Source organism: Pseudophryne corroboree, chromosome 2 (genome assembly GCF_028390025.1).
Source record: "Pseudophryne corroboree isolate aPseCor3 chromosome 2, aPseCor3.hap2, whole genome shotgun sequence".
NCBI lineage: Eukaryota > Metazoa > Chordata > Amphibia > Anura > Myobatrachidae > Pseudophryne > Pseudophryne corroboree.
The window spans coordinates 32973212-32998361 of record NC_086445.1 but is presented as its reverse complement, the minus strand read 5'-3'; the positions used below and the strand labels follow the sequence as shown (position 1 = coordinate 32998361).

Below are 25150 nucleotides of genomic sequence, written 5' to 3'. Positions count from 1 at the left end.
ACTGACCCCATCCCGTACAGAGTACTGTTATATGTATAATGCCCTTATCCTGTATACTGACCCCATCCTGTACAGAGTACTGTTATATGTATAATGCCCTTATCCTGTATACTGACCCCATCCTGTACAGGGTACTGTTATATGTATAATGCCCTTATCCTGTATACTGACCCCATCCTGTACAGGGTACTGTTATATGTATAATGCCCTTATCCTGTATACTGACCCCATCCCGTACAGGGTACTGTTATATGTATAATGCCCTGATCCTGTATACTGACCCCATCCCGTACAGGGTACTGTTATATGTATAATGCCCTGATCCTGTATACTGACCCCATCCTGTACAGGGTACTGTTATATGTATAATGCCCTTATCCTGTATACTGACCCCATCCTGTACAGGGTACTGTTATATGTATAATGCCCTGATCCTGTATACTGCCCCCATCCCGTACAGGGTACTGTTATATATGTATAATGCCCTTATCCTGTATACTGAACCCATCCCGTACAGGGTACTGTTATATATGTATAATGCCCTTATCCTGTATACTGACCCCATCCCGTACAGGGTACTGTTATATATGTATAATGCCCTTATCCTATATACTGACCCCATCCTGTACAGGGTACTGTTATATGTATAATGCCCTTATCCTGTATACTGACCCCATCCTGTACAGGATACTGTTATATGTATAATGCCCTTATCCTGTATACTGACCCCATCCTGTACAGGATACTGTTATATGTATAATGCCCTTATCCTGTATACTGACCCCATCCAGTACAGGTTACTATTATATGTATAATGCCCTTATCCATTATACTGATCCCATCCTGTACAGGGTACTGTTATATGTATAATGCCCTGATCCTGTATACTGCCCCCATCCCGTACAGGGTACTATTATATATGTATAATGCCCTTATCCTGTATACTGACCCCATCCCGTACAGGGTACTGTTATATATGTATAATGCCCTTATCCTGTATACTGACCCCATCCCGTACAGGGTACTGTTATATATGTATAATGCCCTTATCCTATATACTGAGCCCATCCTGTACAGGGTACTGTTATATGTATAATGCCCTTATCCTGTATACTGCCCCCATCCTGTACAGGGTACTGTTATATGTATAATGCCCTTATCCTATATACTGACCCCATCCTGTACAGGGTACTGTTATATATGTATAATGCCCTTATCCTGTATACTGAGCCCATCCTGTACAGGGTACTGTTATATGTATAATGCCCTTATCCTGTATACTGACCCCATCCCATACAGGGCACTGTTATATGTATAATGCCCTTATCCTGTATACTGACCTCATCCCATACAGGATACTGTTATATGTATAATACCCTTATCCTGTATACTGACCCCATCCTGTACAGGATACTGTTATATGTATAATGCCCTTATCCTGTATACTGACCCCATCCAGTACAGGTTACTATTATATGTATAATGCCCTTATCCTATATACTGACCCCATCCTGTACAGGGTACTGTTATATGTATAATGCCCTTATCCTGTATACTGACCCCATCCCGTACAGGGTACTGTTATATGTATAATGCCCTTATCCTGTATACTGACCCCATCCTGTACAGGGTACTGTTATATGTATAATGCCCTTATCCTGTATACTGACCCCATCCTCTACAGGGAACTGTTATATGTATAATGCCCTTATCCTGTATACTGACCCCATCCTGTACAGGGTACTGTTATATGTATAATGCCCTTATCCTGTATACTGACCCCATCCCGTACAGGGTACTGTTATATGTATAATGCCCTTATCCTGTATACTGACCCCATCCAGTACAGGTTACTATTATATGTATAATGCCCTTATCCTATATACTGACCCCATCCTGTACAGGGTACTGTTATATGTATAATGCCCTTATCCTGTATACTGACCCCATCCCGTACAGGGTACTGTTATATGTATAATGCCCTTATCCTGTATACTGACCCCATCCAGTACAGGTTACTATTATATGTATAATGCCCTTATCCTATATACTGACCCCATCCTGTACAGGGTACTGTTATATGTATAATGCCCTTATCCTGTATACTGACCTCATCCTGTACAGGGTACTGTTATATGTATAATGCCCTTATCCTGTATACTGACCTCATCCCATACAGGATACTGTTATATGTATAATACCCTTATCCTGTATACTGACCCCATCCTGTACAGGATACTGTTATATGTATAATGCCCTTATCCTGTATACTGACCTCATCCCATACAGGATACTGTTATATGTATAATACCCTTATCCTGTATACTGACCCCATCCTGTACAGGATACTGTTATATGTATAATGCCCTTATCCTGTATACTGACCCCATCCAGTACAGGTTACTATTATATGTATAATGCCCTTATCCATTATACTGATCCCATCCTGTACAGGGTACTGTTATATGTATAATGCCCTTATCCTGTATACTGCCCCCATCCTGTACAGGGTACTGTTATATGTATAATGTCCTTATCCTGTATACTGACCCCATCCTGTACAGGGTACTGTTATATGTATAATACCCTTATCCTGTATACTGACCCCATCCTGTACAGGGTACTGTTATATGTATAATGCCCTTATCCTATATACTGACCCCATCCAGTACAGGGTACTGTTATATGTATAATACCCTTATCCTGTATACTGACCCCATCCTGTACAGGGTACTGTTATATGTATAATGCCCTTATCCTATATACTGACCCCATCCAGTACAGGGTACTGTTATATGTATAATACCCTTATCCTGTATACTGACCCCATCCAGTACAGGGTACTGTTATATGTATAATACCCTTATCCTGTATACTGACCCCATCCTGTACAGGGCACTGTTATATGTATAATGCCCTTATCCTGTATACTGACCCCATCCTGTACAGGGTACTGTTATATGTATAATGCCCTTATCCTGTATACTGACCCCATCCTGTACAGGGTACTGTTATATGTATAATGCCCTTATCCTGTATACTGACCCCATCCAGTACAGGGTACTGTTATATGTATAATGCCCTTATCCTGTATACTGCCCCCATCCTGTACAGGGTACTGTTATATGTATAATGCCCTTATCCTATATACTGACCCCATCCAGTACAGGGTACTGTTATATGTATAATGCCCTTATCCTGTATACTGACCCCATCCAGTACAGGGCACTGTTATATGTATAATGCCCTTATCCTGTATACTGACCCCATCCTGTACAGGATACTGTTATATGTATAATGCCCTTATCCTGTATACTGACCCCATCCTGTACAGGATACTGTTATATGTATAATGCCCTTATCCTGTATACTGACCTCATCCCATACAGGATACTGTTATATGTATAATGTCCTTATCCTGTATACTGACCCCATCCAGTACAGGTTACTATTATATGTATAATGCCCTTATCCATTATACTGATCCCATCCTGTACAGGGTACTGTTATATGTATAATGCCCTTATCCTGTATACTGATCCCATCCTGTACAGGGCACTGTTATATGTATAATGCCCTTATCCTGTATACTGACCCCATCCCGTACAGGGTACTGTTATATATGTATAATGCCCTTATCCTGTATACTGACCCCATCCTGTACAGGGTACTGTTATATGTATAATGCCCTTATCCTGTATACTGACCCCATCCTGTACAGGGTACTGTTATATGTATAATGCCCTTATCCTGTATACTGACCCCATCCTGTACAGGGTACTGTTATATGTATAATGCCCTTATCCTGTATACTGACCCCATAATGTACAGGGAACTGTTATATATATAATGCCCTTATCCTGTGATAGGGTATGTTAACCTATTCAGGTCTGATTATAAACTCTCTTCAGTCATCAGTCAGAATGCTGTTCCCCTTAACAACCGGTTGGAGATCAGTGAATGAAAAGGTGACACAGGATCATTGTGTAACCTAAGCAGTTCATAGTTGATCTGTCTTAGGGGCCATATAAGCTTTATTTTATAGTGAAAGAACAAAGGATTCATGTGTGCCAATACAATTAGCCAATCAGAATACACCATGTATGTCTGGAAAACTGAAACACGTCATTTGTCAAACAAGATTATAATTTGCAATTAAAATATATTTATTGCTTTGCGATTATCAGCTTTCCCGGAACATCCTTTCTGGAGGTCAGGACAGGTCAAAATCCTCCTCGATGTTCAGAACTTTTGGCGATATGCTTGACTGGCCTTGGATACATCTGGCGTTATAACAATGAGTAATTCATGCTTTGAAATACAATGTTGCTTATAATATATCTGTGAAGCTTTTAAGGAAACACGAACCTATATTAGTGAGGAGCAGTAAATATCTTAGTTAATGTGAAAAAGCTTGAATCAATATATATATATATATTTGCTTATACTAAGAAAGCCTTTACACCACCATTTCCCCTCTTTTTGATTCTACTTTTTCTCCCTATGTTACAGAAGAATCTTTTGGGCATTCCTGATCGCGTCCATTTTTTTTACATGTTTCCGGAATTTGCAGGAAAGATAACAATTCCAAGCAACCAGCCCTATTAATATTATGACCATTGCTAGTAGTGGGTGTAGGACAGTTTTCATTAATCCTGTAACCGATGGGGATTTTCCTGTGAAAATATCCCACCAGTGATGCTGTAGATTGTTTTTTAGCTGTGTGGCCATGTGTTTTAATTCCCCAGCCTCTATTATTGTTTGCATTTGTGCATGCCTTGTAGAGTAATTAACTTTCCTTAGGTGCTCTTCCAATTTTTCTGTATTGTTGATTATGTTAATGATATCCTGTATGCTTACAGTTATGTTATGGGGGGACAGAGTTAATGGCTTAAAAGCCTGATCTAGGTAGTCAGTTTGATCCTTATAGAAAACAATGGTCTGATTTTTCCATATTAAATGAGTTACATTGAACAGGCATCCTGAAAAAGGGTTTGGTAGCTGATATAGCTGACTGATCTGTTTGTCATATGTAATCATACAAACTATTTGTGGTGCCACTTCTATGAAGATGTCATCTTTTGGATCATGCAACTCCCAATTACAAACACTAGTAGGGTTCTTAAGCTGACATGATTCTGGTATGTATGTAGTATGAGGACATGCCAGGCCATTATCAGTGCTAGTGCATAGGGATAGGTCATGAGTTTTGTTGTCTGGATCAATATACTGCCCTCTGAACTGAGGTGTCCATAAATCTGAGTTACCTGCTTTTGTGGTGAAGAGTACTGCTAAAATGAAGTATTTACACATGATCTTAGGCTTTGTTATGTTGTAGGTTTCTATTTGGCCCCAACACCACCTGTCTGTGCAATAAACCTCATGTCCATATAGCCTAACCCATAATTCATATGCTATATTAAACATTTTTCTATAAACTGGTATGTTCCCAGTCATTAACTGGGTCTGGGCTAGATTTTTCTGTTGCTCCTGATACACAGTTCTTATGGAGCACTCTGTCCACTTGAACATACTAGAGATGTTTTTGGTCAGTTTTAACGTGTTCATAAAAGAACTGTTGACCAAGGTTAGAAAAGAATGATCCCAATTGATGACCTTTAAAATCGGATTAAAGACAGTGGGCATCCATTTTGCCTGCATGTGAACCACTCCTTCCATATCACTGCCTGCATCACTCATTTTGTTAGTCAGTGTTTCTATGTCTATGGAATTTAGTGCTCCCATGGTTGTTCCTGCCCCTCCCAACAGGATATCATACCATTCTCTTTTTATCCGGTTACACTTAGGGCCTTTGGGGAATGAAATATTAAATTGATGTAGTATCCTAAATTGCTTTATACCCACTTTCTGACAGGTTGCTGGTATTTTAATCAAAGTTTCATTTCTTATTTCTGGCTTATTCTGCAAAATATAAAATTTTGATCTATGTCCTGTAGCATTACCAGGAAAACTGGATGTGTTAGTACATACAATCACTGTGCTTGAGTAGTCCTGCGCGGACAATTCAGCATTAAAAGGTAGTTCCTTAGAGCCATTTATACATCTCGATATAGCTTGAACAACCCCCTTATTTCTTATTGGGTTAGTGAATGGCTCTTCACAGCATTTCATTTTCATTCTGGTACCACGGGACAGTGTAAATGTGGTGCGTTTACTGGGCAATAGAAAAAGATGTATTTCTGCACCAATTCTTTTTTTATACATTTTTCCCTCATTTATAATAATCTTAAGAGCTTTACATGCTCTCCACCTCTTTACAGCTTTTTCTGACATGTTTTTTGGTGTCTTGTAGTTGAGAACTCCACCTTTTTTATAAAAGTAAAAATAGACAGAGGGTTGTACAGTTAGATTATAGTAATTCCACCGCTGGTCATCAAAGTTCCACCAGCAGGAATTTGGTTCTCCCTTATTGAAAGTTCCATCATTATGGCACTCCCTTTCAGTAAACCAGTCCCCTGAACTTATAGCCCAAACCATGGGGATTACCCCTAACAACAACCAAAGGATAAGCGACTTCATTCTTCTGGCTGGAGAGTCACTGTCAACTTCTTCGAGTGCGAGGCGTGTATCCAAATGTCACGACCTTTCACCTTAATTTAAGGTAGACATGGTTAGCAGCACTTGATATGGACCATCATATCTTGGTTCAAAGGTCTTTCTCACATGTCTCTTTAAATAGACCCAATCTCCTGGATTTAGCTTATGCGTAGCTGATCCTTCTGGGTCTGGAATGGAAGACAACACTTAGCAATGGAGGTTAGTCAACATTTTACAAACCTCCTGTACATAACCTGTTAAATCACCATGATTATGTTGTAACTGTTGTGGATAATAACAACCTGTTCTTGGAGCTGACCCAAACAATATTTCATATGGAGTCAGTTTACTAGGTTTCATGGGTGTGGTCCTAATATTAAACAAGACTATAGGTAGGAATTCTGGCCAAGTTCTTTTGGTTTCTGTCATTTTCTGTAGTTTTAGCTTAAGGTCAAAGTTCAGATGTTCCCCCGTCCCACTCGCCTGGGGCTGGTAAGGCACATGGAAGGCCTGCTGTACCCCCAAATCTTTCATTATATGCTGCATGACTTCTCCCGTGAAATGTGTACCTCTATCTGATTCTATAACCTCAGGTACCCCAAATCTACAGACTACTTCAGCTATCAGTTTCTTTGCAGTGGTTTTTGCTGTGGCTTTGCTTACTGGCCAGGCTTCGGCCCAGTGACTAAACATGTCCGTTGCTACTAGTACATATTCATATGGACCGCTTCGTGGCCACTGTATATAGTCAATTTGTAGTCTTTCAAATGGGTAAGAGGCTTTGGGTATAGTTCCTAGAGGTGTCTTGGTTCTTTGTCCTGGATTGCTGATTCCACAGATCCAGCATCCTGCTACAAAGTTTGTTGCAGCTTTATTGAAGCCTGGAGCTATCCAATGCTCTTGTACTCTATTCACCATGGCTTCCTTTGAATGGTGTACTTGTCCATGAGCTACTTGTAACATAGGTGGAAATAGAGCTGCTGGTAGACAGTACTTCAATTCTCTTGACTTCCAAAGTCCATGTTCATCTTCTTCTGCCCCCAATCGTCTCCATTTCTCATTTTCTCCTTGTGATGTTTGTTGTTGAATTTTGATCATTGGGCATTTGCTTCACATCTTGAGCTACTAAGACTTGCTCAAGTTCTTTTGATTGTAAGGCAATTCTCTTGGCTTCTGCATCTGCATTTCCTTTAGCTTCCATGGTTTGGCTCTTAGTATGTGCTTGTACCTTGATTATTCCAATCCTTTTAGGTAGTTCCAATGCTCTGAAGAGTTCCATAATCAAACTGGCCTGTTTGATGGGTTTTCCATTTGCACCTTTGAAGTCCCTACTTTTCCAAATAACAGCGTAATCCTGGGACTGGATGTTAGCTGTCATGTTTTCAGCATGTATGCAGGCTTTGGTCATTGCTATGAGTTCTGCTTCTTGTGCTGACATTCTTTGTAGCAATGCTCCAGGGTCTATGACTTCAGTTTCAGTTGTTACTGCATATCCTGTCTTTGGGGTCCATTATCATAATATTTTGATCCATCGACGAACAGGTTCATGTCTGGATTGTCCAGTGGTGTATCTTGGACATTAGGAAGAGGTAAAGTCTCTAATTCCATGAGGGCTAGGCAATCACTTCATATTTGGTAAGTCTGGCTGCAGAAAGATGCTTGCTTTTTTCTTGACTTAGTATTTCTGTTACAGCGTGCAGTACTTGTATACACAGTAGATGATCAAGCACAATGATGTCTGTCACCTTTTCCTTCATTATTGCTGCTGCTGCCACTGCTCGGACACAGGATGGTGCTCCTCTGATAATCGGATCCAGCTGGGCTGAACAGTATGCCACTGGTCTTTGTTTTGGTCCGTATTTCTGGGTGAGCACCCCTAAAGAATGTCCTTTGTTTTCATGGCAGAATAGGTTAAAAGGCTTTTTGTAATCAGGCAATCCCAATGCTGGGGCTGTTATTATGGTTTGCTTTAGTTGTCTTACTGCTTCTTCAATGGTGTCCCTGTTTTCTGCTGACGCCTCCTTTTTTATTAATTCATATAGGGGTTGCATCAGTAATGAGGCTGAGGGTATCCATTCTCTGCAATAACCAATAAGGCCCAGGAAAGTTCTGATTTCTTTTAATGTTCTTGGGGTTTTTGCTTGAGTTATTGCTTTTGTTCTTTCATCAGTAAGATGCCTTGTTCCTTGAGATATGCAGTGTCCTAAGAAGACAACTTTTTTCTGTACTAGCTGAAGCTTGTCTTTTGACACTCTGCAATCTTCTTCTGCCAAAAAGATGAGCAGTGATGCTGTTTCCTTTTTGCACTTCTCTTCTGTCTGTGCAGCAATAAGCAGATCATCGACATATTGAACTAACTGGGTGTCTGTAAAGTGCGGTCTCCATTTCTGCAGGATTAATGCCATTGCCTCTGAGAAATCTGATGGACTAGTGGCTCCCCCTTAGGATAATTGTGTCCAACCATATTGTTTACCTTCGTGAGTGAATATTAGAAACTTCTGGCTTTCCCATTCATCAGTAGATAATCTGTTTTTCCCTCCTTTTGAATCTTGAGATTCAACACCTTTATTGATTAATGTTGGAAAAGGGTTGCTGCGTTGAGGGGAATACATCTTCTGATGGTTACTTGTCGCACTTTGGCAGTGCTACTTCATACATGGTCAGCCTTGCCACTGACAGGTGTTTGGTTCTTGCTTGTTGAAGCTTCTCTGTACCTGCATGTGGACCCTGGATGATAAGTTCATGATTCAGCACTATGCCTGTGCTCTTGTCCTCTTCTAGGACTTCTGATTCATCACTGTCTCTGTGCTCTTGTACTCTTCTAGGACTGTTGCTGCTATTACTGCTCTGATGCCGGTAGGTGCTCTTTGATTACCGCTGTCAAGTTTGCTTAAGTTGTAGGCCACTGGTCTTCACCTCAGTCCATGATTTTGCATAAGGACTTCTATATATGGCCTCTTTCTTTAATAGTCAGGTAATTCTAGGGCTTGAGATGAGGCAACTGCTGTTTCCAACTGTTCAATAGCCTAATTCATCTGTTGCTGTATGTAGGATGCGGACCCTCCTCCCTTTCAGTGTTGTCATACAATGCTTGCATGTAGACTGGTGCTAGAGGTATCCGTGTTCTGTAGTGTCCTACTAGGCCCAGGAATGATCATCTGACTTGCTTGACACTAGTTGGAATCTTAGCTTGCAGTCTGAATCTTTTCCTTTTCACTTTTGTTAGATGTCTGGTACCTTGAGTGTCCTAGGAAGATTAACTCTTGCTTGACTAGCTGCAATTTCTCCTTCTGAGGCTCTGCAGTCTTGGTCTTCCAGAAACTTCACTAAGGACACTGCCCCTTCTTGGTGCTTCTTTTAGTAGTGGTGGCAATCAGCAGTTCATTCACATCCTGTATTTAGCTGTGTGTTTTGTGGATATATCACTTGGTGATATAGCCCCTCCACAGGGCTATTCTGGTCCAGTAGTATTGCTTCCTTTCTTCTACAACTGGTTACTGCGGGAATGAGCCAATACTGAACTTCTGTTTTAACTTGCTTCTAAATGGCTTTTTGTTCTTTCCTTTGATAAATTGCTGGAAAGTTAAACTTCTGCTGGTGTGTACTGTATTCTCCTTGGATAAGCTTTAGTACATTGTGCTTCAGCAAAGTCACTGGACATGTACTCCAAGGTCAAGAATTGGGCTGGTATTGGTGACTGTATTTCTTTCATCTCCTGTCCTTTTTAAGAATTTCTGATATCATCAGTTCTTGTGGTATCTCCCTCTGCTGTCTTCTGCGTGTGCTGGCTCCAGTATTCATTAGGCACAGACGTATTTCTCCAGTGGGCAAGGTGACTGTAATCATACCTTCTGCTGTTTCCTCTGGAGACATTATGTTCACTGGGGAGTACCTAAAGAAGCTTGTACTTCATATTGGCAGAAGAAGCATCATTCATTTGTCTTCTGGAACTTTTTCTGTCTTGTTCCTTATTATTTGCTTTAAACCCCGGAGCTTCTGTTGCTTTAAATCATGGCATTATCTCTGTAATCTTGCCAGGTAGTACTGACCACTTGTCAGATGTCTTTCTTTGTCCTTCTTAAAGCAGACTTCCTTTAGTCTCCAAACTTTCATGCAACCTTCATATTGTTTCTCAACTTTTCTTTTTCCAATCACCTCTCTTTATGATTCATTCATTATTCTTCATACTTTGTCCTTTCTTCACTTGCATATTCTTTCTCACTGCTGCTGGCATGTCATTTTCTTAGTCCAAGTCCACCCAGGCTGGTGTTTAACATAATGATGTTTATGCTGGGAGTTGTTGTTCCTCTTTGTCTTACTTTTCCTGTGAGATATAGTCTTGTATAGCAGCTTGTATTTCAGGTTACATCTTTGCTTTCTTGCAAGGGTAGGGCTTAACCTCCCAATCCAGTCGTTGCAATGGCTTGATCTGTAAGTAAACGTAGAGGAATCTGGTTGTGCATAAAAACAGCTCTTGAAACCCTTGGGTCTCCTGTGGGTAAAGTCACTTTTATCGAACTGCCAGTGGTGACTGAGTACACTGTTGTCGACACAGGAGTTGCACACCTTCATATTCTATCATCTTGTGTGTCGTATAGTGACTTTATCATAGTAAGTTCTGATGGACTCAGTCTTTTCCTGTTTCAAGTCTGGGGCTGCTGGTGCCCTGACTGTCTGTGCATGACACCATCTCTTAAGTCTTGTCATGTACATCTTTCCACTTTCAAACGTTGTTCTATTTTCCTGTTCTTCTCTTTTCAATTTCACTGTTAGTGAGCTTGCAGATGATTCAATTCTGTTCATACTAGGGGTACCTGGGTGTGCATGCATGTCTGGGTATAGGGGTGGGGTATAGTGTGGAGGTGCTGTTGCTGGACTAGGTCTCAGTTATGCTTTAGGTTTTTCTTGCTGGTTTTCACACCATTTCTTGTATTTTCTGCAATTCTTCTTGAAATGTCCTTTTTTCTTGCAGAAATAACACTTTCTTTCATCTTGCTTGGTTCTTTCTTTTGAGTTCCTTCCTGTGGCCCCTTGCGTTGGGTTTCTGATTTTCCACTTGCTTTGTTCCTGGACAACGTGAACTGTTACCTTCGGTATGGCATTCTTTTCTTTGGCTTTTCTTATTGTTTCATTTTCTCTTTCTTGTGCTTCAGTGATCCAGATGGATGCTTGATCTCTACTATTATGCTTAATTATCCAACTCTTGTTACAGGAGGCAAATTTTTCTAGGTCAAGTGTCCCTTCTGACGGGAAGCCTGCTCTTTTGATTCCTTTCAGAGATTTACTGCCCTCCCTGTCACTAACAATATCCACGGGTTTGTCGGGCCCTGACATCTTTACAGACCGCGCTCCCATGCCTGGGTGAACGTGCGCGGAACCCCTCCTGATGTGGTATTTTAGTAACTCCTTTTGAGGGACTTAAAATCTCCTTTTAAAGAATCTCTCCTAAAGAGCTTCTTCAATCCGTCTGTGGACAAATGACTGGGGTTGTAGTGTTGCCCCTTCCTCCCTGCTTTTGTGGAAGATCTGTTAGTACTGCTCCCCAAGTGAGACCTGCATAATAGATTATTTCTTCTGGATCACTGAGATGCGTCCCTAATATTATTGTTAAGTTACTCCAAGGGTCTATCCCCCTGCCTATATGGACTCCTGCTTGTATCAGTATCCCTGTTGTCTTGTTTCTCTTCAGAAAGTAACAGCTAACACCGGGGACTGCTTGGATGTGAGAAATACCTATCAGTGTGTGTAGGAGAATCTAGTTATACTGGTTTCATTATTCAGCAGACAACCCGACTCCCCCCCACCTTTTCAAAAGCATATTGACAGAGTACATATAACAGTGCAAGGATACAAAAACAAAGATGACAGTAAATCCTATATCTGTTATCTGCGTGCACGGCAGCTGTTTGAGGCTGCACGGGCACATGGGTCTTAGACCTGGGATTATGTGGTTCCTAGGCCAATAGGTTATGATGTTAAATCAATCATTCTTAATGTAATGTTCCAACAATTCTCTTTTTAAAATGACAACCTTTTGTACAATAAAATTCATCATCATTTTCCACATAACCAAATGAGACTTCAGTGCTTGTAATTGCCAGCAATCTCGGTGCTACAGACCCTTTGTATTTTCTTAACACAACAACACAGGTACAAGATTTGCATATACCTCTTTGGTTATTTATCAATTCAAACTGGTTATCAGCATTAGAACATATCTTGGCCATGCGCCACCTTTATAAAACGGCTCTATTTTCTTAATAAACATGCATTAGTACTTGCACAATTTAAAAGTTTTCTGCATACTTGATTAATTCCCCCTGTGCACTTGTGACAAATTATCTGAAATTATTTACCCACAATTCAACAATATAACACAATTCAACAATATAACATAATTCAACAATATAACATACTTCAACAATATAACATACATCATGGTACCTTAAAAAAATTTCTTCTGACTGACGCTGGGCTCTTTAAGATATCCTCTGACCTTCCCGACTGGACTTCCCCTTGATTTACACAAGAAGCGCTGAGTTCAAGTGAGCAGGTAGAAATCTACACAATAAATCTCACTTACCGGTTTTTTTTGTTATCAGCGGTTCCTGAAAGATCAGAGGATTTATTGCCAGTGGAGGAGATGCTGGAATATCCCGGACGAGCCCCCAAAATGATAGGGTATGTTAACCTATTCAGGTCTGATTATAAACTCTCTTCAGTCATCAGTCAGAATGCTGTTCCCCTTAACAACCGGTTGGAGATCAGTGAATGAAAAGGTGACACAGGATCATTGTGTAACCTAAGCAGTTCATAGTTGATCTGTCTTAGGGGCCATATAAGCTTTATTTTATAGTGAAAGAACAAAGGATTCATGTGTGCCAATACAATTAGCCAATCAGAATACACCATGTATGTCTGGAAAACTGAAACAGGTCATTTGTCAAACAAGATTATAATTTGCAATTAAAATATATTTATTGCTTTGCGATTATCAGCTTTCCCGGAACATCCTTTCTGGAGGTCAGGACAGGTCAAAATCCTCCTCGATGTTCAGAACTTTTGGCGATATGCTTGACTGGCCTTGGATACATCTGGCGTTATAACAATGAGTAATTCATGCTTTGAAATACAATGTTGCTTTAATAGTGATGAGCGGATTTGGTTTTACTCGGTTTTACTTGGTTCTCAAAACGGCATCTTATTGGCTCACGGATGTCACGTGTTTTGGATAGCCAATAAGATGCCGTCTTGAGAACCGAGTAAAACCGAGTAAAACCGAGTAAAACCGAACCTCGCTCATCACTAGTTGCTTATAATATATCTGTGAAGCTTTTAAGGAAACACGAACCTATATTAGTGAGGATCAGTAAATATCTTAGTTAATGTGAAAAAGCTTGAATCAATATATATATATTTGCTTATACTAAGAAAGCCTTTACACCATCACCTGTATACTGCCCCCATCCCGTACAGGGTACTGTTATATATGTATAATGCCCTTATCCTATATACTGAGCCCATCCTGTACAGGGCACTGTTATATGTATAATACCCTTATCCTCAGTAGAGGATCTTGCCACGGGCAAGCAGTACTTTTGCCCGGGGCGCCGCCTTCCGGAGGGCGCAGGGCGCCCTCCGGAGGGCGCCGCACCAGGGCAAGATCCGCTACTGGTGTGTGCCCCTGCTGCCCGCTGCCCCCGGCCGCTACCGCTGGGAAGGGAAACTAGACACGTACGCGTCTAGTTTCCCTTCCTGGAGAGGTCCTTTACTGTGCGGTGCGCGATGACGTCATCGCGCACCGCACAGCAAAGGTCCTCTCCACGAAGGGAACTAGACGCTACGCGTCTAGTTTCCCTTCGTGGAGAGGACCTTTGCTGTGCGGTGCGCGATGACGTCATCGCGCACTGCACATCAATTCAGCTGTACAGGGGGCGTAAATGACCACGCCCCCTGTACAAAGCCACGCCCCGTAAAGCCGCCCGGGGCGCCACAAGCCCCGGAGCCGGCCCTGCTTATCCTGTATACTGCCCCCATCCCGTACAGGGTACTGTTATATATGTATAATGCCCTTATCCTGTATACTGACCCCATCCCGTACAAGGTACTGTTATATATATAATGTCCTTATCCTGTATACTGACCCCATCCAGTACAGGGTACTGTTATATGTATAATGCTCTTATCCTGTATACTGACCCCATCCCGTACAGGATACTGTTATATGTATAATGCCCTTATCCTGTATACTGACCCCATCCCGTACAGGGTACTGTTATATATGTATAATGCCCTTATCCTGTATACTGACCCCATCCAGTACAGGGTACTGTTATATATGTATAATGTCCTTATCCTGTATACTAACCCCATCCCATACAGGGTACTGTTATATATGTATAATGCCCTTATCCTGTATACTGACCCCATCCAGTACAGGGCACTGTTATATGTATAATGCCCTTATCCTGTATACTGACCCCATCCCGTACAGGGTACTGTTATATGTATAATGCCCTTATCCTGTATACTGACCCCATCCTGTACAGGGCACTGTTATATGTATAATGCCCTTATCCTGTATACTGACCCCATCCCGTACAGGGTACTGTTATATGTATAATACCCTTATCCTGTATACTGACCCCATCCCGTACAGGATACTGTTATATGTATAATGCCCTTATCCTGTATACTGACCCCATCCTGTACAGGGTACTGTTATATGTATAATGCCCTTATCCTGTATACTGACACCATCCCGTACAGGGTACTGTTATATGTATAATGCCCTTATCCTGTATACTGACCCCATCCCGTACAGGGTACTGTTATATGTATAATGCCCTTATCCTGTATACTGACCCCATCCTGTACAGGGTACTGTTATATGTATAATGCCCTTATCCTGTATACTGACCCCATCCTGTACAGGGTACTGTTATATGTATAATGCCCTTATCCTGTATACTGACCCCATCCCATACAGGGCACTGTTATATGTATAATGCCCTTATCCTGTATACTGACCCCATCCCGTACAGGGTACTGTTATATGTATAATGCCCTTATCCTGTATACTGACCCCATCCCGTACAGGGCACTGTTATATGTATAATGCCCTTATCCTGTATACTGACCCCATCCAGGACAGGATACTGTTATATGTATAATGTCCTTATCCTGTATACTGACCCCATCCCATACAGGGCACTGTTATATGTATAATGCCCTTATCCTGTATACTGACCCCATCCCGTACAGGGTACTGTTATATGTATAATGCCCTTATCCTGTATACTGACCCCATCCCGTACAGGTTACTATTATATGTATAATGCCCTTATCCATTATACTGATCCCATCCCGTAGAGGTTACTATTATATGTATAATGCCCTTATCCTGTATACTGATCCCATCCTGTACAGGGCACTGTTATATGTATAATGCCCTTATCCTGTATACTGACCCCATCCCGTACAGGGTACTGTTATATATGTATAATGCCCTTATTCTGTATACTGACCCCATCCTGTACAGGGCACTGTTATATGTATAATGCCCTTATCCTGTATACTGACCCCATCCTGTACAGGGTACTGTTATATGTATAATGCCCTTATCCTGTATACTGACCCCATCCTGTACAGGGTACTGTTATATGTATAATGCCCTTATCCTGTATACTGACCCCATCCTGTACAGGGTACTGTTATATGTATAATGCCCTTATCCTGTATACTGATCCCATAATGTACAGGGAACTGTTATATATATAATGCCCTTATCCTGTATACTGCCCCCATCCCGTACAGGGTACTGTTATATATGTATAATGCCCTTATCCTATATACTGAGCCCATCCTGTACAGGGCACTGTTATATGTATAATACCCTTATCCTGTATACTGCCCCCATCCTGTACAGGGTACTGTTATATATGTATAATGCCCTTATCCTGTATACTGACCCCATCTCGTACAAGGTACTGTTATATATATATAATGTCCTTATCCTGTATACTGACCCCATCCAGTACAGGGTACTGTTATATGTGTAATGCTCTTATCCTGTATACTGACCCCATCCCGTACAGGATACTGTTATATGTATAATGCCCTTATCCTGTATACTGACCCCATCCCGTACAGGGTACTGTTATATATGTATAATGCCCTTATCCTGTATACTGACCCCATCCAGTACAGGGTACTGTTATATATGTATAATGTCCTTATCCTGTATACTAACCCCATCCCATACAGGGTACTGTTATATATGTATAATGCCCTTATCCTGTATACTGACCCCATCCAGTACAGGGCACTGTTATATGTATAATACCCTTATCCTGTATACTGACCCCATCCCGTACAGGGTACCGTTATATGTATAATTCCCTTATCCTGTATACTGACCCCATCCCGTACAGGGTACTGTTATATGTATAATACCCTTATCCTGTATACTGACACCATCCCGTACAGGGTACTGTTATATGTATAATACCCTTATCCTGTATACTGACACCATCCCGTACAGCATACCTCCCAACATTGAAGCAGTGGAAGGAGGGACATCTTGGCGCGCCCGCGACCGAAAAGGGGCGTGGCCTGTGTTGAAGGGGGCATGGTTTCGCGGGAGGGTCACTATCACGAGCCACGCCCTCCGTTTTCGTCACTGAGGGGGCATGGCCAGCGCTCTGTGAGCTGCTGGCATGCCCCCTCTCCCTCTAACTCACTGGAATAGACGCTGTGCGCATGCGCACAGCGTCTATTCACCGCTGCTCTGCTCTCAACTGAGCAGAGCAGTGAGTGATCAGGAGCCTCCCAACTGTCCCCTCCCCACCGCGGGACACTGCGGCCCGCGGTAGGGACGGACAGACCCAAAAAAACGGGACTGTCCCGCGAAAATCGGGACAGTTGGGAGGTATGCGTACAGGGTACTGTTATATGTATAATGCCCTTATCCTGTATACTGACCCCATCCCGTACAGGGTACTGTTATATGTATAATGCCCTTATCCTGTATACTGACCCCATCCTGTACAGGGTACTGTTATATGTATAATGACCTTATCCTGTATACTGACCCCATCCTGTACAGGGCACTGTTATATGTATAATGTCCTTATCCTGTATACTGACCCCATCCAGTACAGGGTACTGTTATATGTACAATACCCTTATCCTGTATACTGACCCCATCCCGTACAGGGTACTGTTATATGTATAATGCCCTTATCCTGTATACTGACCCCATCCTGTACAGGATACTGTTATATGTATAATGCCCTTATCCTGTATACTGACCCCATCCCATACAGGGCACTGTTATATGTATAATGCCCTTATCCTGTATACTGACCCCATCCCGTACAGGGTACTGTTATATGTATAATGCCCTTATCCTGTATACTGACCCCATCCCGTACAGGGCACTGTTATATGTATAATGCCCTTATCCTGTATACTGACCCCATCCAGTACAGGATACTGTTATATGTATAATGTCCTTATCCTGTATACTGACCCCATCCCATACAGGGCACTGTTATATGTATAATGCCCTTATCCTGTATACTGACCCCATCCCGTACAGGGTACTGTTATATGTATAATGCCCTTATCCTGTATACTGACCCCATCCTGTACAGGGTACTGTTATATGTATAATGCCCTTATCCTGTATACTGACCCCATCCCGTACAGGGTACTGTTATATGTATAATGCCCTTATCCTGTATACTGACCCCATCCCATACAGGGTACTGTTATATATGTATAATGCCCTTATCCTATATACTGACCCCATCCTGTACAGGGAACTGCTATATGTATAATGCCCTTATCCTGTATACTGACCCCATCCTGTACAGGAAACTGTTATATGTATAATGCCCTTATCCTGTATACTGACCCCATCCTGTACAGGGAACTGCTATATGTATAATGCCCTTATCCTGTATACTGACCCCATCCTGTACAGGAAACTGTTATATGTATAATGCCCTTATCCTGTATACTGACCCCATCCTGTACAGGGTACTGTTATATGTATAATGCCCTTATCCTGTATACTTACCCCATCCCGTACAGGGTACTGTTATATGTATAATGCCCTTATCCTGTATACTGACACCATCCTGTACAGGGTACTGTTATATGTATAATGCCCTTATCCTGTATACTGACCCCATCCCGTACAGGGTACTGTTATATGTATAATGCCCTTATCCTGTATACTGCCCCCATCTCGTACAGGGTACTGTTATATGTATAATGCCCTTATCCTGTATACTGACCCCATCCCGTACAGAGAACTGTTATATGTATAATGTCCTTATCCTGTATACTGACCCCATAATGTACAGGGTACTGTTATATGTATAATGCCCTTATCCTGTATACTGACCCCATCCCGTACAGGGTACTGTTATATGTATAATGCCCTTATCCTGTATACTGACCCCATCCCGTACAGGGAACTGTTATATGTATAATGTCCTTATCCTGTATACTGACCCCATCAAGTACAGGGTACTGTTATATGTATAATACCCTTATCCTGTATACTGACCCCATCCCGTACAGGGTACTGTTATATATGTATAATGTCCTTATCCTGTATACTAACCCCATCCCGTACAGGGTACTGTTATATATATAATGCCCTTATCCTGTATACTGACCCCATCCTGTACAGGGAACTGCTATATGTATAATGCCCTTATCCTGTATACTGATCCCATCCTGTACAGGGAACTGTTATATGTATAATACCCTTATCCTGTATACTGACCCTATCCCGTACAGGGTACTGTTATATGTATAATGCCCTTATCCTGTATACTGACCCCATCCCGTACAGGGTACTGTTATATATGTATAATGCCCTTATCCTGTATACTGACCCCATCCCGTACAGGGTACTGTTATATGTATAATACCCTTATCCTGTATACTGACACCATCCCGTACAGCATACCTCCCAACATTGAAGCAGTGGAAGGAGGGACATCTTGGCGCGCCCGCGACCGAAAAGGGGCGTGGCCTGTGTTGAATGGGGCGTGGTTTCGCGGGAGGGTCGCTATCACGAGCCACGCCCCCCGTTTTCGTCACTGAGGGGGCATGGCCAGCGCTCTGTGAGCTGCTGGCATGAACCCTCTCCCTCTAACTCACTGGAATAGACGCTGTGCGCATGCGCACAGCGTCTATTCACCGCTGCTCTGCTCTCAACTGAGCAGAGCAGTGAGTGATCAGGAGCCTCCCAACTGTCCCCTCCCCACCGCGGGACACTGCGGCCCGCGGGAGGGACAGCGGGACAGACCCAAAAAAACGGGACTGTCCCGCGAAAATCGGGACAGTTGGGAGGTATGCGTACAGGGTACTGTTATATGTATAATGCCCTTATCCTGTATACTGACCCCATCCCGTACAGGGTACTGTTATATGTATAATGCCCTTATCCTGTATACTGACCCCATCCTGTACAGGGTACTGTTATATGTATAATGACCTTATCCTGTATACTGACCCCATCCTGTACAGGGCACTGTTATATGTATAATGTCCTTATCCTGTATACTGACCCCATCCAGTACAGGGTACTGTTATATGTACAATACCCTTATCCTGTATACTGACCCCATCCCGTACAGGGTACTGTTATATGTATAATGCCCTTATCCTGTATACTGACCCCATCCTGTACAGGATACTGTTATATGTATAATGCCCTTATCCTGTATACTGACCCCATCCCATACAGGGCACTGTTATATGTATAATGCCCTTATCCTGTATACTGACCCCATCCCGTACAGGGTACTGTTATATGTATAATGCCCTTATCCTGTATACTGACCCCATCCCGTACAGGGCACTGTTATATGTATAATGCCCTTATCCTGTATACTGACCCCATCCAGTACAGGATACTGTTATATGTATAATGTCCTTATCCTGTATACTGACCCCATCCCATACAGGGCACTGTTATATGTATAATGCCCTTATCCTGTATACTGACCCCATCCCGTACAGGGTACTGTTATATGTATAATGCCCTTATCCTGTATACTGACCCCATCCCATACAGGGTACTGTTATATGTATAATGCCCTTATCCTGTATACTGACCCCATCCCATACAGGGTACTGTTATATATGTATAATGCCCTTATCCTATATACTGAGCCCATCCTGTACAGGGTACTGTTATATGTATAATACCCTTATCCTGTATACTGACCCCACCCTGTACAGGGTACTGTTATATGTATAATGCCCTTATCCTGTATACTGACCCCATCCTCTACAGGGAACTGTTATATGTATAATGCCCTTATCCTGTATACTGACCCCATCCTGTACAGGGTACTGTTATATGTATAATGCCCTTATCCTGTATACTGACCCCATCCTGTACAGGGAACTGTTATATGTATAATGCCCTTATCCTGTATACTGACCCCATCCTGTACAGGATACTGTTATATGTATAATGCCCTTATCCTGTATACTGACCGCATCCAGTACAGGGTAGTGTTATATGTATAATGCCCTTATCCTATATACTGAGCCCATCCTCTACAGGGAACTGTTATATGTATAATGCCCTTATCCTGTATACTGACCCCATCCTCTACAGGGAACTGTTATATGTATAATGCCCTTATCCTGTATACTGACCCCATCCTGTACAGGATACTGTTATATGTATAATACCCTTATCCTGTATACTGACCCCACCCTGTACAGGGTACTGTTATATATGTATAATGCCCTTATTCTGTATACTGACCCCATCCTGTACAGGGAACTGCTATATGTATAATGCCCTTATCCTGTATACTGACCCCATCCTGTACAGGAAACTGTTATATGTATAATGCCCTTATCCTGTATACTGACCCCATCCTGTACAGGGTACTGTTATATGTATAATGCCCTTATCCTGTATACTGACCCCATCCCGTACAGGGTACTGTTATATGTATAATGCCCTGATCCTGTATACTGACCCCATCCTGTACAGGGTACTGTTATATGTATAATGCCCTTATCCTGTATACTTACCCCATCCCGTACAGGGTACTGTTATATGTATAATGCCCTTATCCTGTATACTGACACCATCCTGTACAGGGTACTGTTATATGTATAATACCCTTATCCTGTATACTGACCCCATCCCGTACAGGGTACTGTTATATGTATAATGCCCTTATCCTGTATACTGCCCCCATCTCGTACAGGGTACTGTTATATGTATAATGCCCTTATCCTGTATACTGACCCCATCCCATACAGAGAACTGTTATATGTATAATGTCCTTATCCTGTATACTGACCCCATCCCGTACAGGGCACTGTTATATGTATAATGCCCTTATCCTGTATACTGACCCCATCCCGTACAGGGAACTGTTATATGTATAATGCCCTTATCCTGTATACTGACCCCATCCCGTACAGGGTACTGTTATATATGTATAATGTCCTTATCCTGTATACTAACCCCATCCCGTACAGGGTACTGTTATATATATATAATGCCCTTATCCTGTATACTGACCCCATCCTGTACAGGGAACTGCTATATGTATAATGCCCTTATCCTGTATACTGATCCCATCCAGTACAGGGAACTGTTATATGTATAATACCCTTATCCTGTATACTGACCCTATCCCGTACAGGGTACTGTTATATGTATAATGCCCTTATCCTGTATACTGACCCCATCCCGTACAGGGTACTGTTATATGTATAATGCCCTTATCCTGTATACTGACCCCATCCAGTACAGGGCACTGTTATATGTATAATGCCCTTATCCTGTATACTGACCCCATCCTGTACAGGGCACTGTTATATGTATAATGCCCTTATCCTATATACTGACCCCATCCTGTACAGGTTACTATTATATGTATAATGCCCTTATCCTGTATACTGACCCCATCCCATACAGGGTACTGTTATATGTATAATGCCCTTATCCTGTATACTGACCCCATCCCGTACAGGGTACTGTTATATGTATAATGTCCTTATCCTGTATACTGACCCCATCCTGTACAGGGTACTGTTATATGTATAATGCCCTTATCCTGTATACTGCCCCCATCCCGTACAGGGTACTGTTATATGTATAATGTCCTTATCCTGTATACTGACCCCATCCTGTACAGGGTACTGTTATATGTATAATGTCCTTATCCTGTATACTGACCCCATCCTCTACAGGGTACTGTTATATATGTATAATGCCCTTATCCTGTATACTGCCCCCATCCCGTACAGGGTACTGTTATATATGTATAATACCCTTATCCTGTATACTGACCCCATCCCGTACAGGGTACTGTTATATATGTATAATGCCCTTATCCTGTATACTGCCCCCATCCCATACAGGGTACTGTTATATATGAATAATGCCCCCTCTGTATGGTGCTAATAGCAAACATCGGTCAGATCTGCTGTTACATACAGCCAGTGTGACTTATAATGTCATGAATACATTATAAAGCTCTCATGTGCTGATAAAGTGTCTGGCGGGAGGTGAGAGCGACATTTTAAAGAGGGAGCTTTATATAATCAACACTATTCAAATAAAAATAATAGTAATTATACTTATTGATTCTAAAACAAATATAAAATTATTATGGATAGGTAATAAGACATGCTGGGAGCTGTAGTACATCCTGTCTTGTGTTCTATAAGGCGCACTGTTATACTGCAATTCCCAGTAGGTGGAGATTTATATAAACAACACCCCATTCACCCGCTGTGTCTGTTACAGCCAATAGGAGCAAGCGTAGCACTGACTACTGTGATATGGTGCACACTGGGTGACAGACAGGTATTTCAGCCAATCACAGCTATCAGAAAAATGTATATTTATAATGACAGTATCTAACACCAGTATAGGAACAACTCCAGACACACTGGTCACCTGGTTACACAGGGGGAGGGGCTCAGCTCATAGCTCCACATCTTATGGTAATTTCTCCCAGCTCCTGACTCCCCCAGATATAGTTATATACCCGTTCCCTACACCTAATGCAGCACGGAGGGGCTCAGTGAAGGCGGCAGTGTAGGTGTGTAAGTGTCTGATGGGGCCACACAGAGAATAAAAGGACAGCTGTCCTGCCTCATAATCCAGATATATCCTCACTCTATCACAGCGGATATTGTCAAGTAACTGGATCTCTGTACTGTCATGTATCACTGAGTACTGACTATCATTTCTATACAGACCCCAGGACTTGTTATTACATCCAATGAGTGACTGCTTCCCTCTCCTGTCTATACTGGGGTACCACATCCCCACCACCCACCAATCTGATTTACTGACATCCACCTCCCAGTAATGTCGCCCTGAGGAGAATCCCCTGGTGCTTATTACCTGATTATACTGAAATCTCTCTGGTGTTACTGGACGGTTCTGGTTTATATCTGACCTGGATGCAGTTTTCCTGTCACCTGATATCTGTATATTATTAGCAGCTGTGGTTACATCCAGTAATATGTCTGTAGGTTGCTGCACATAGATCCCTCTATTTATCCCTGTTATTATATCCGATAATATATGTAATTTCCCTGAGATGAGACCCACATCCAGATCTCCTGCACCACGGACCTGGTTATCATGTCTCTCTGTGTCCTCAGTATAACACAAGTTCCCTGTGTCTGGTTCCTGTAAGACAGTCACTGGGTCAGACATGTTACACAGCTCCTCAATGTGACGCATCTTCCCGGACAGCTCGTCCTTCTTTATTTCCAGCTGCCCGATCAGATCAGAGACTGAGAGTGAAACGCGCTGTTCCTGCCTGGAGATCTCACTCAGGACTCTCCTCTCCAGGTCTTCCAGCTGTCTCCTGATGTCTCTAAACAGGGCAGTGACTGTCTCTGTTACACCCGCTGCTGTTCCCTGATCTTCTCTCCTGCGCTCCTGCAGGCTCCGCACTCTCTTCTCAGTGTCCGCTCTCTTTGTGGTCAGTTTCTGCAGAACATTTCTCAGCTTCTTCTTCTTCTTCTCAGAGGCCTCATCCAGTGACTCCATCTGATGTCCTCTGTGTTTCCCGATCAGACAGCAGGACACACAGATACAGGCAGCGTCCTTAGTGCAATAATATTTGAAGAGCTCCTTATGGACGGAGCATTTCCTGTTCTCCAGGGCTGTGGTGGGATCACAGAAGACGTGTTCTACTGACTTGCTGTGTACTCTCAGGTGATTATCACACAGATGAGCCTCACAATGCAGACAGGATTTAGCAACAGGTACAGGAGAGTGAATACAGTAAGTGCAGAAGATCCCAGTCTCCTCCTGATCTGGCCGAGTAGACAGGAAACTCCCCAGTATGTTACACAGAGGAATGTTCCGTATCAGTGCAGGACGCTCCTGACACTCTGCTCTGCATTCAGGACAGGTATAAACTCCACACCCCTCCTGTGTATCCAGCACACGATCAATACAGACCCGGCAGAAGTTGTGGCCACATCTCAGGGTTACAGGATCTGTATAAATGCTCAGGCAGATGGAACAGTGCAGCTCCTGTCTCAGATCAGCAGACGCCAT

The 25150-nt window shown here is 42.4% G+C and overlaps 1 protein-coding gene across 2 annotated transcripts; it reads right to left on the bottom strand.

The window, feature by feature from the left end:
* Positions 1-3979: 3979 nt before the first annotated feature.
* Positions 3980-25150, bottom strand: LOC134994468 (E3 ubiquitin/ISG15 ligase TRIM25-like). 2 transcript variants are annotated; one of them, XM_063950983.1, is made up of 2 exons: positions 23978-25150; positions 3980-6746 (listed from the first exon to the last, which is right to left on the bottom strand). In XM_063950983.1, exons 1-2 carry the CDS (start codon positions 25148-25150, stop codon positions 6717-6719), a joined length of 1203 nt encoding a protein of 400 aa, XP_063807053.1. In that variant the 3' UTR covers positions 3980-6716. The 2 variants fall into 2 exon arrangements, with proteins under 2 accessions (XP_063807053.1, XP_063807054.1); XM_063950984.1 differs by having other exon boundaries at positions 24212-25150.

What these genes read in the sequence shown, in the direction of transcription:
- LOC134994468 (XM_063950983.1), bottom strand. Translation starts at nt 25,150, where the DNA reads ATGGCGTCTGCTGATCTGAGACAGGAGCTGCACTGTTCCATCTGCCTG. An exon ending in AGAGATTTCAGTATAATCAG is followed by an intron (nt 6,747 to 23,977) that starts GTAATAAGCACC and finishes CTTCCATTCCAG; the next exon opens with ACCCAGAAGGATCAGCTACG.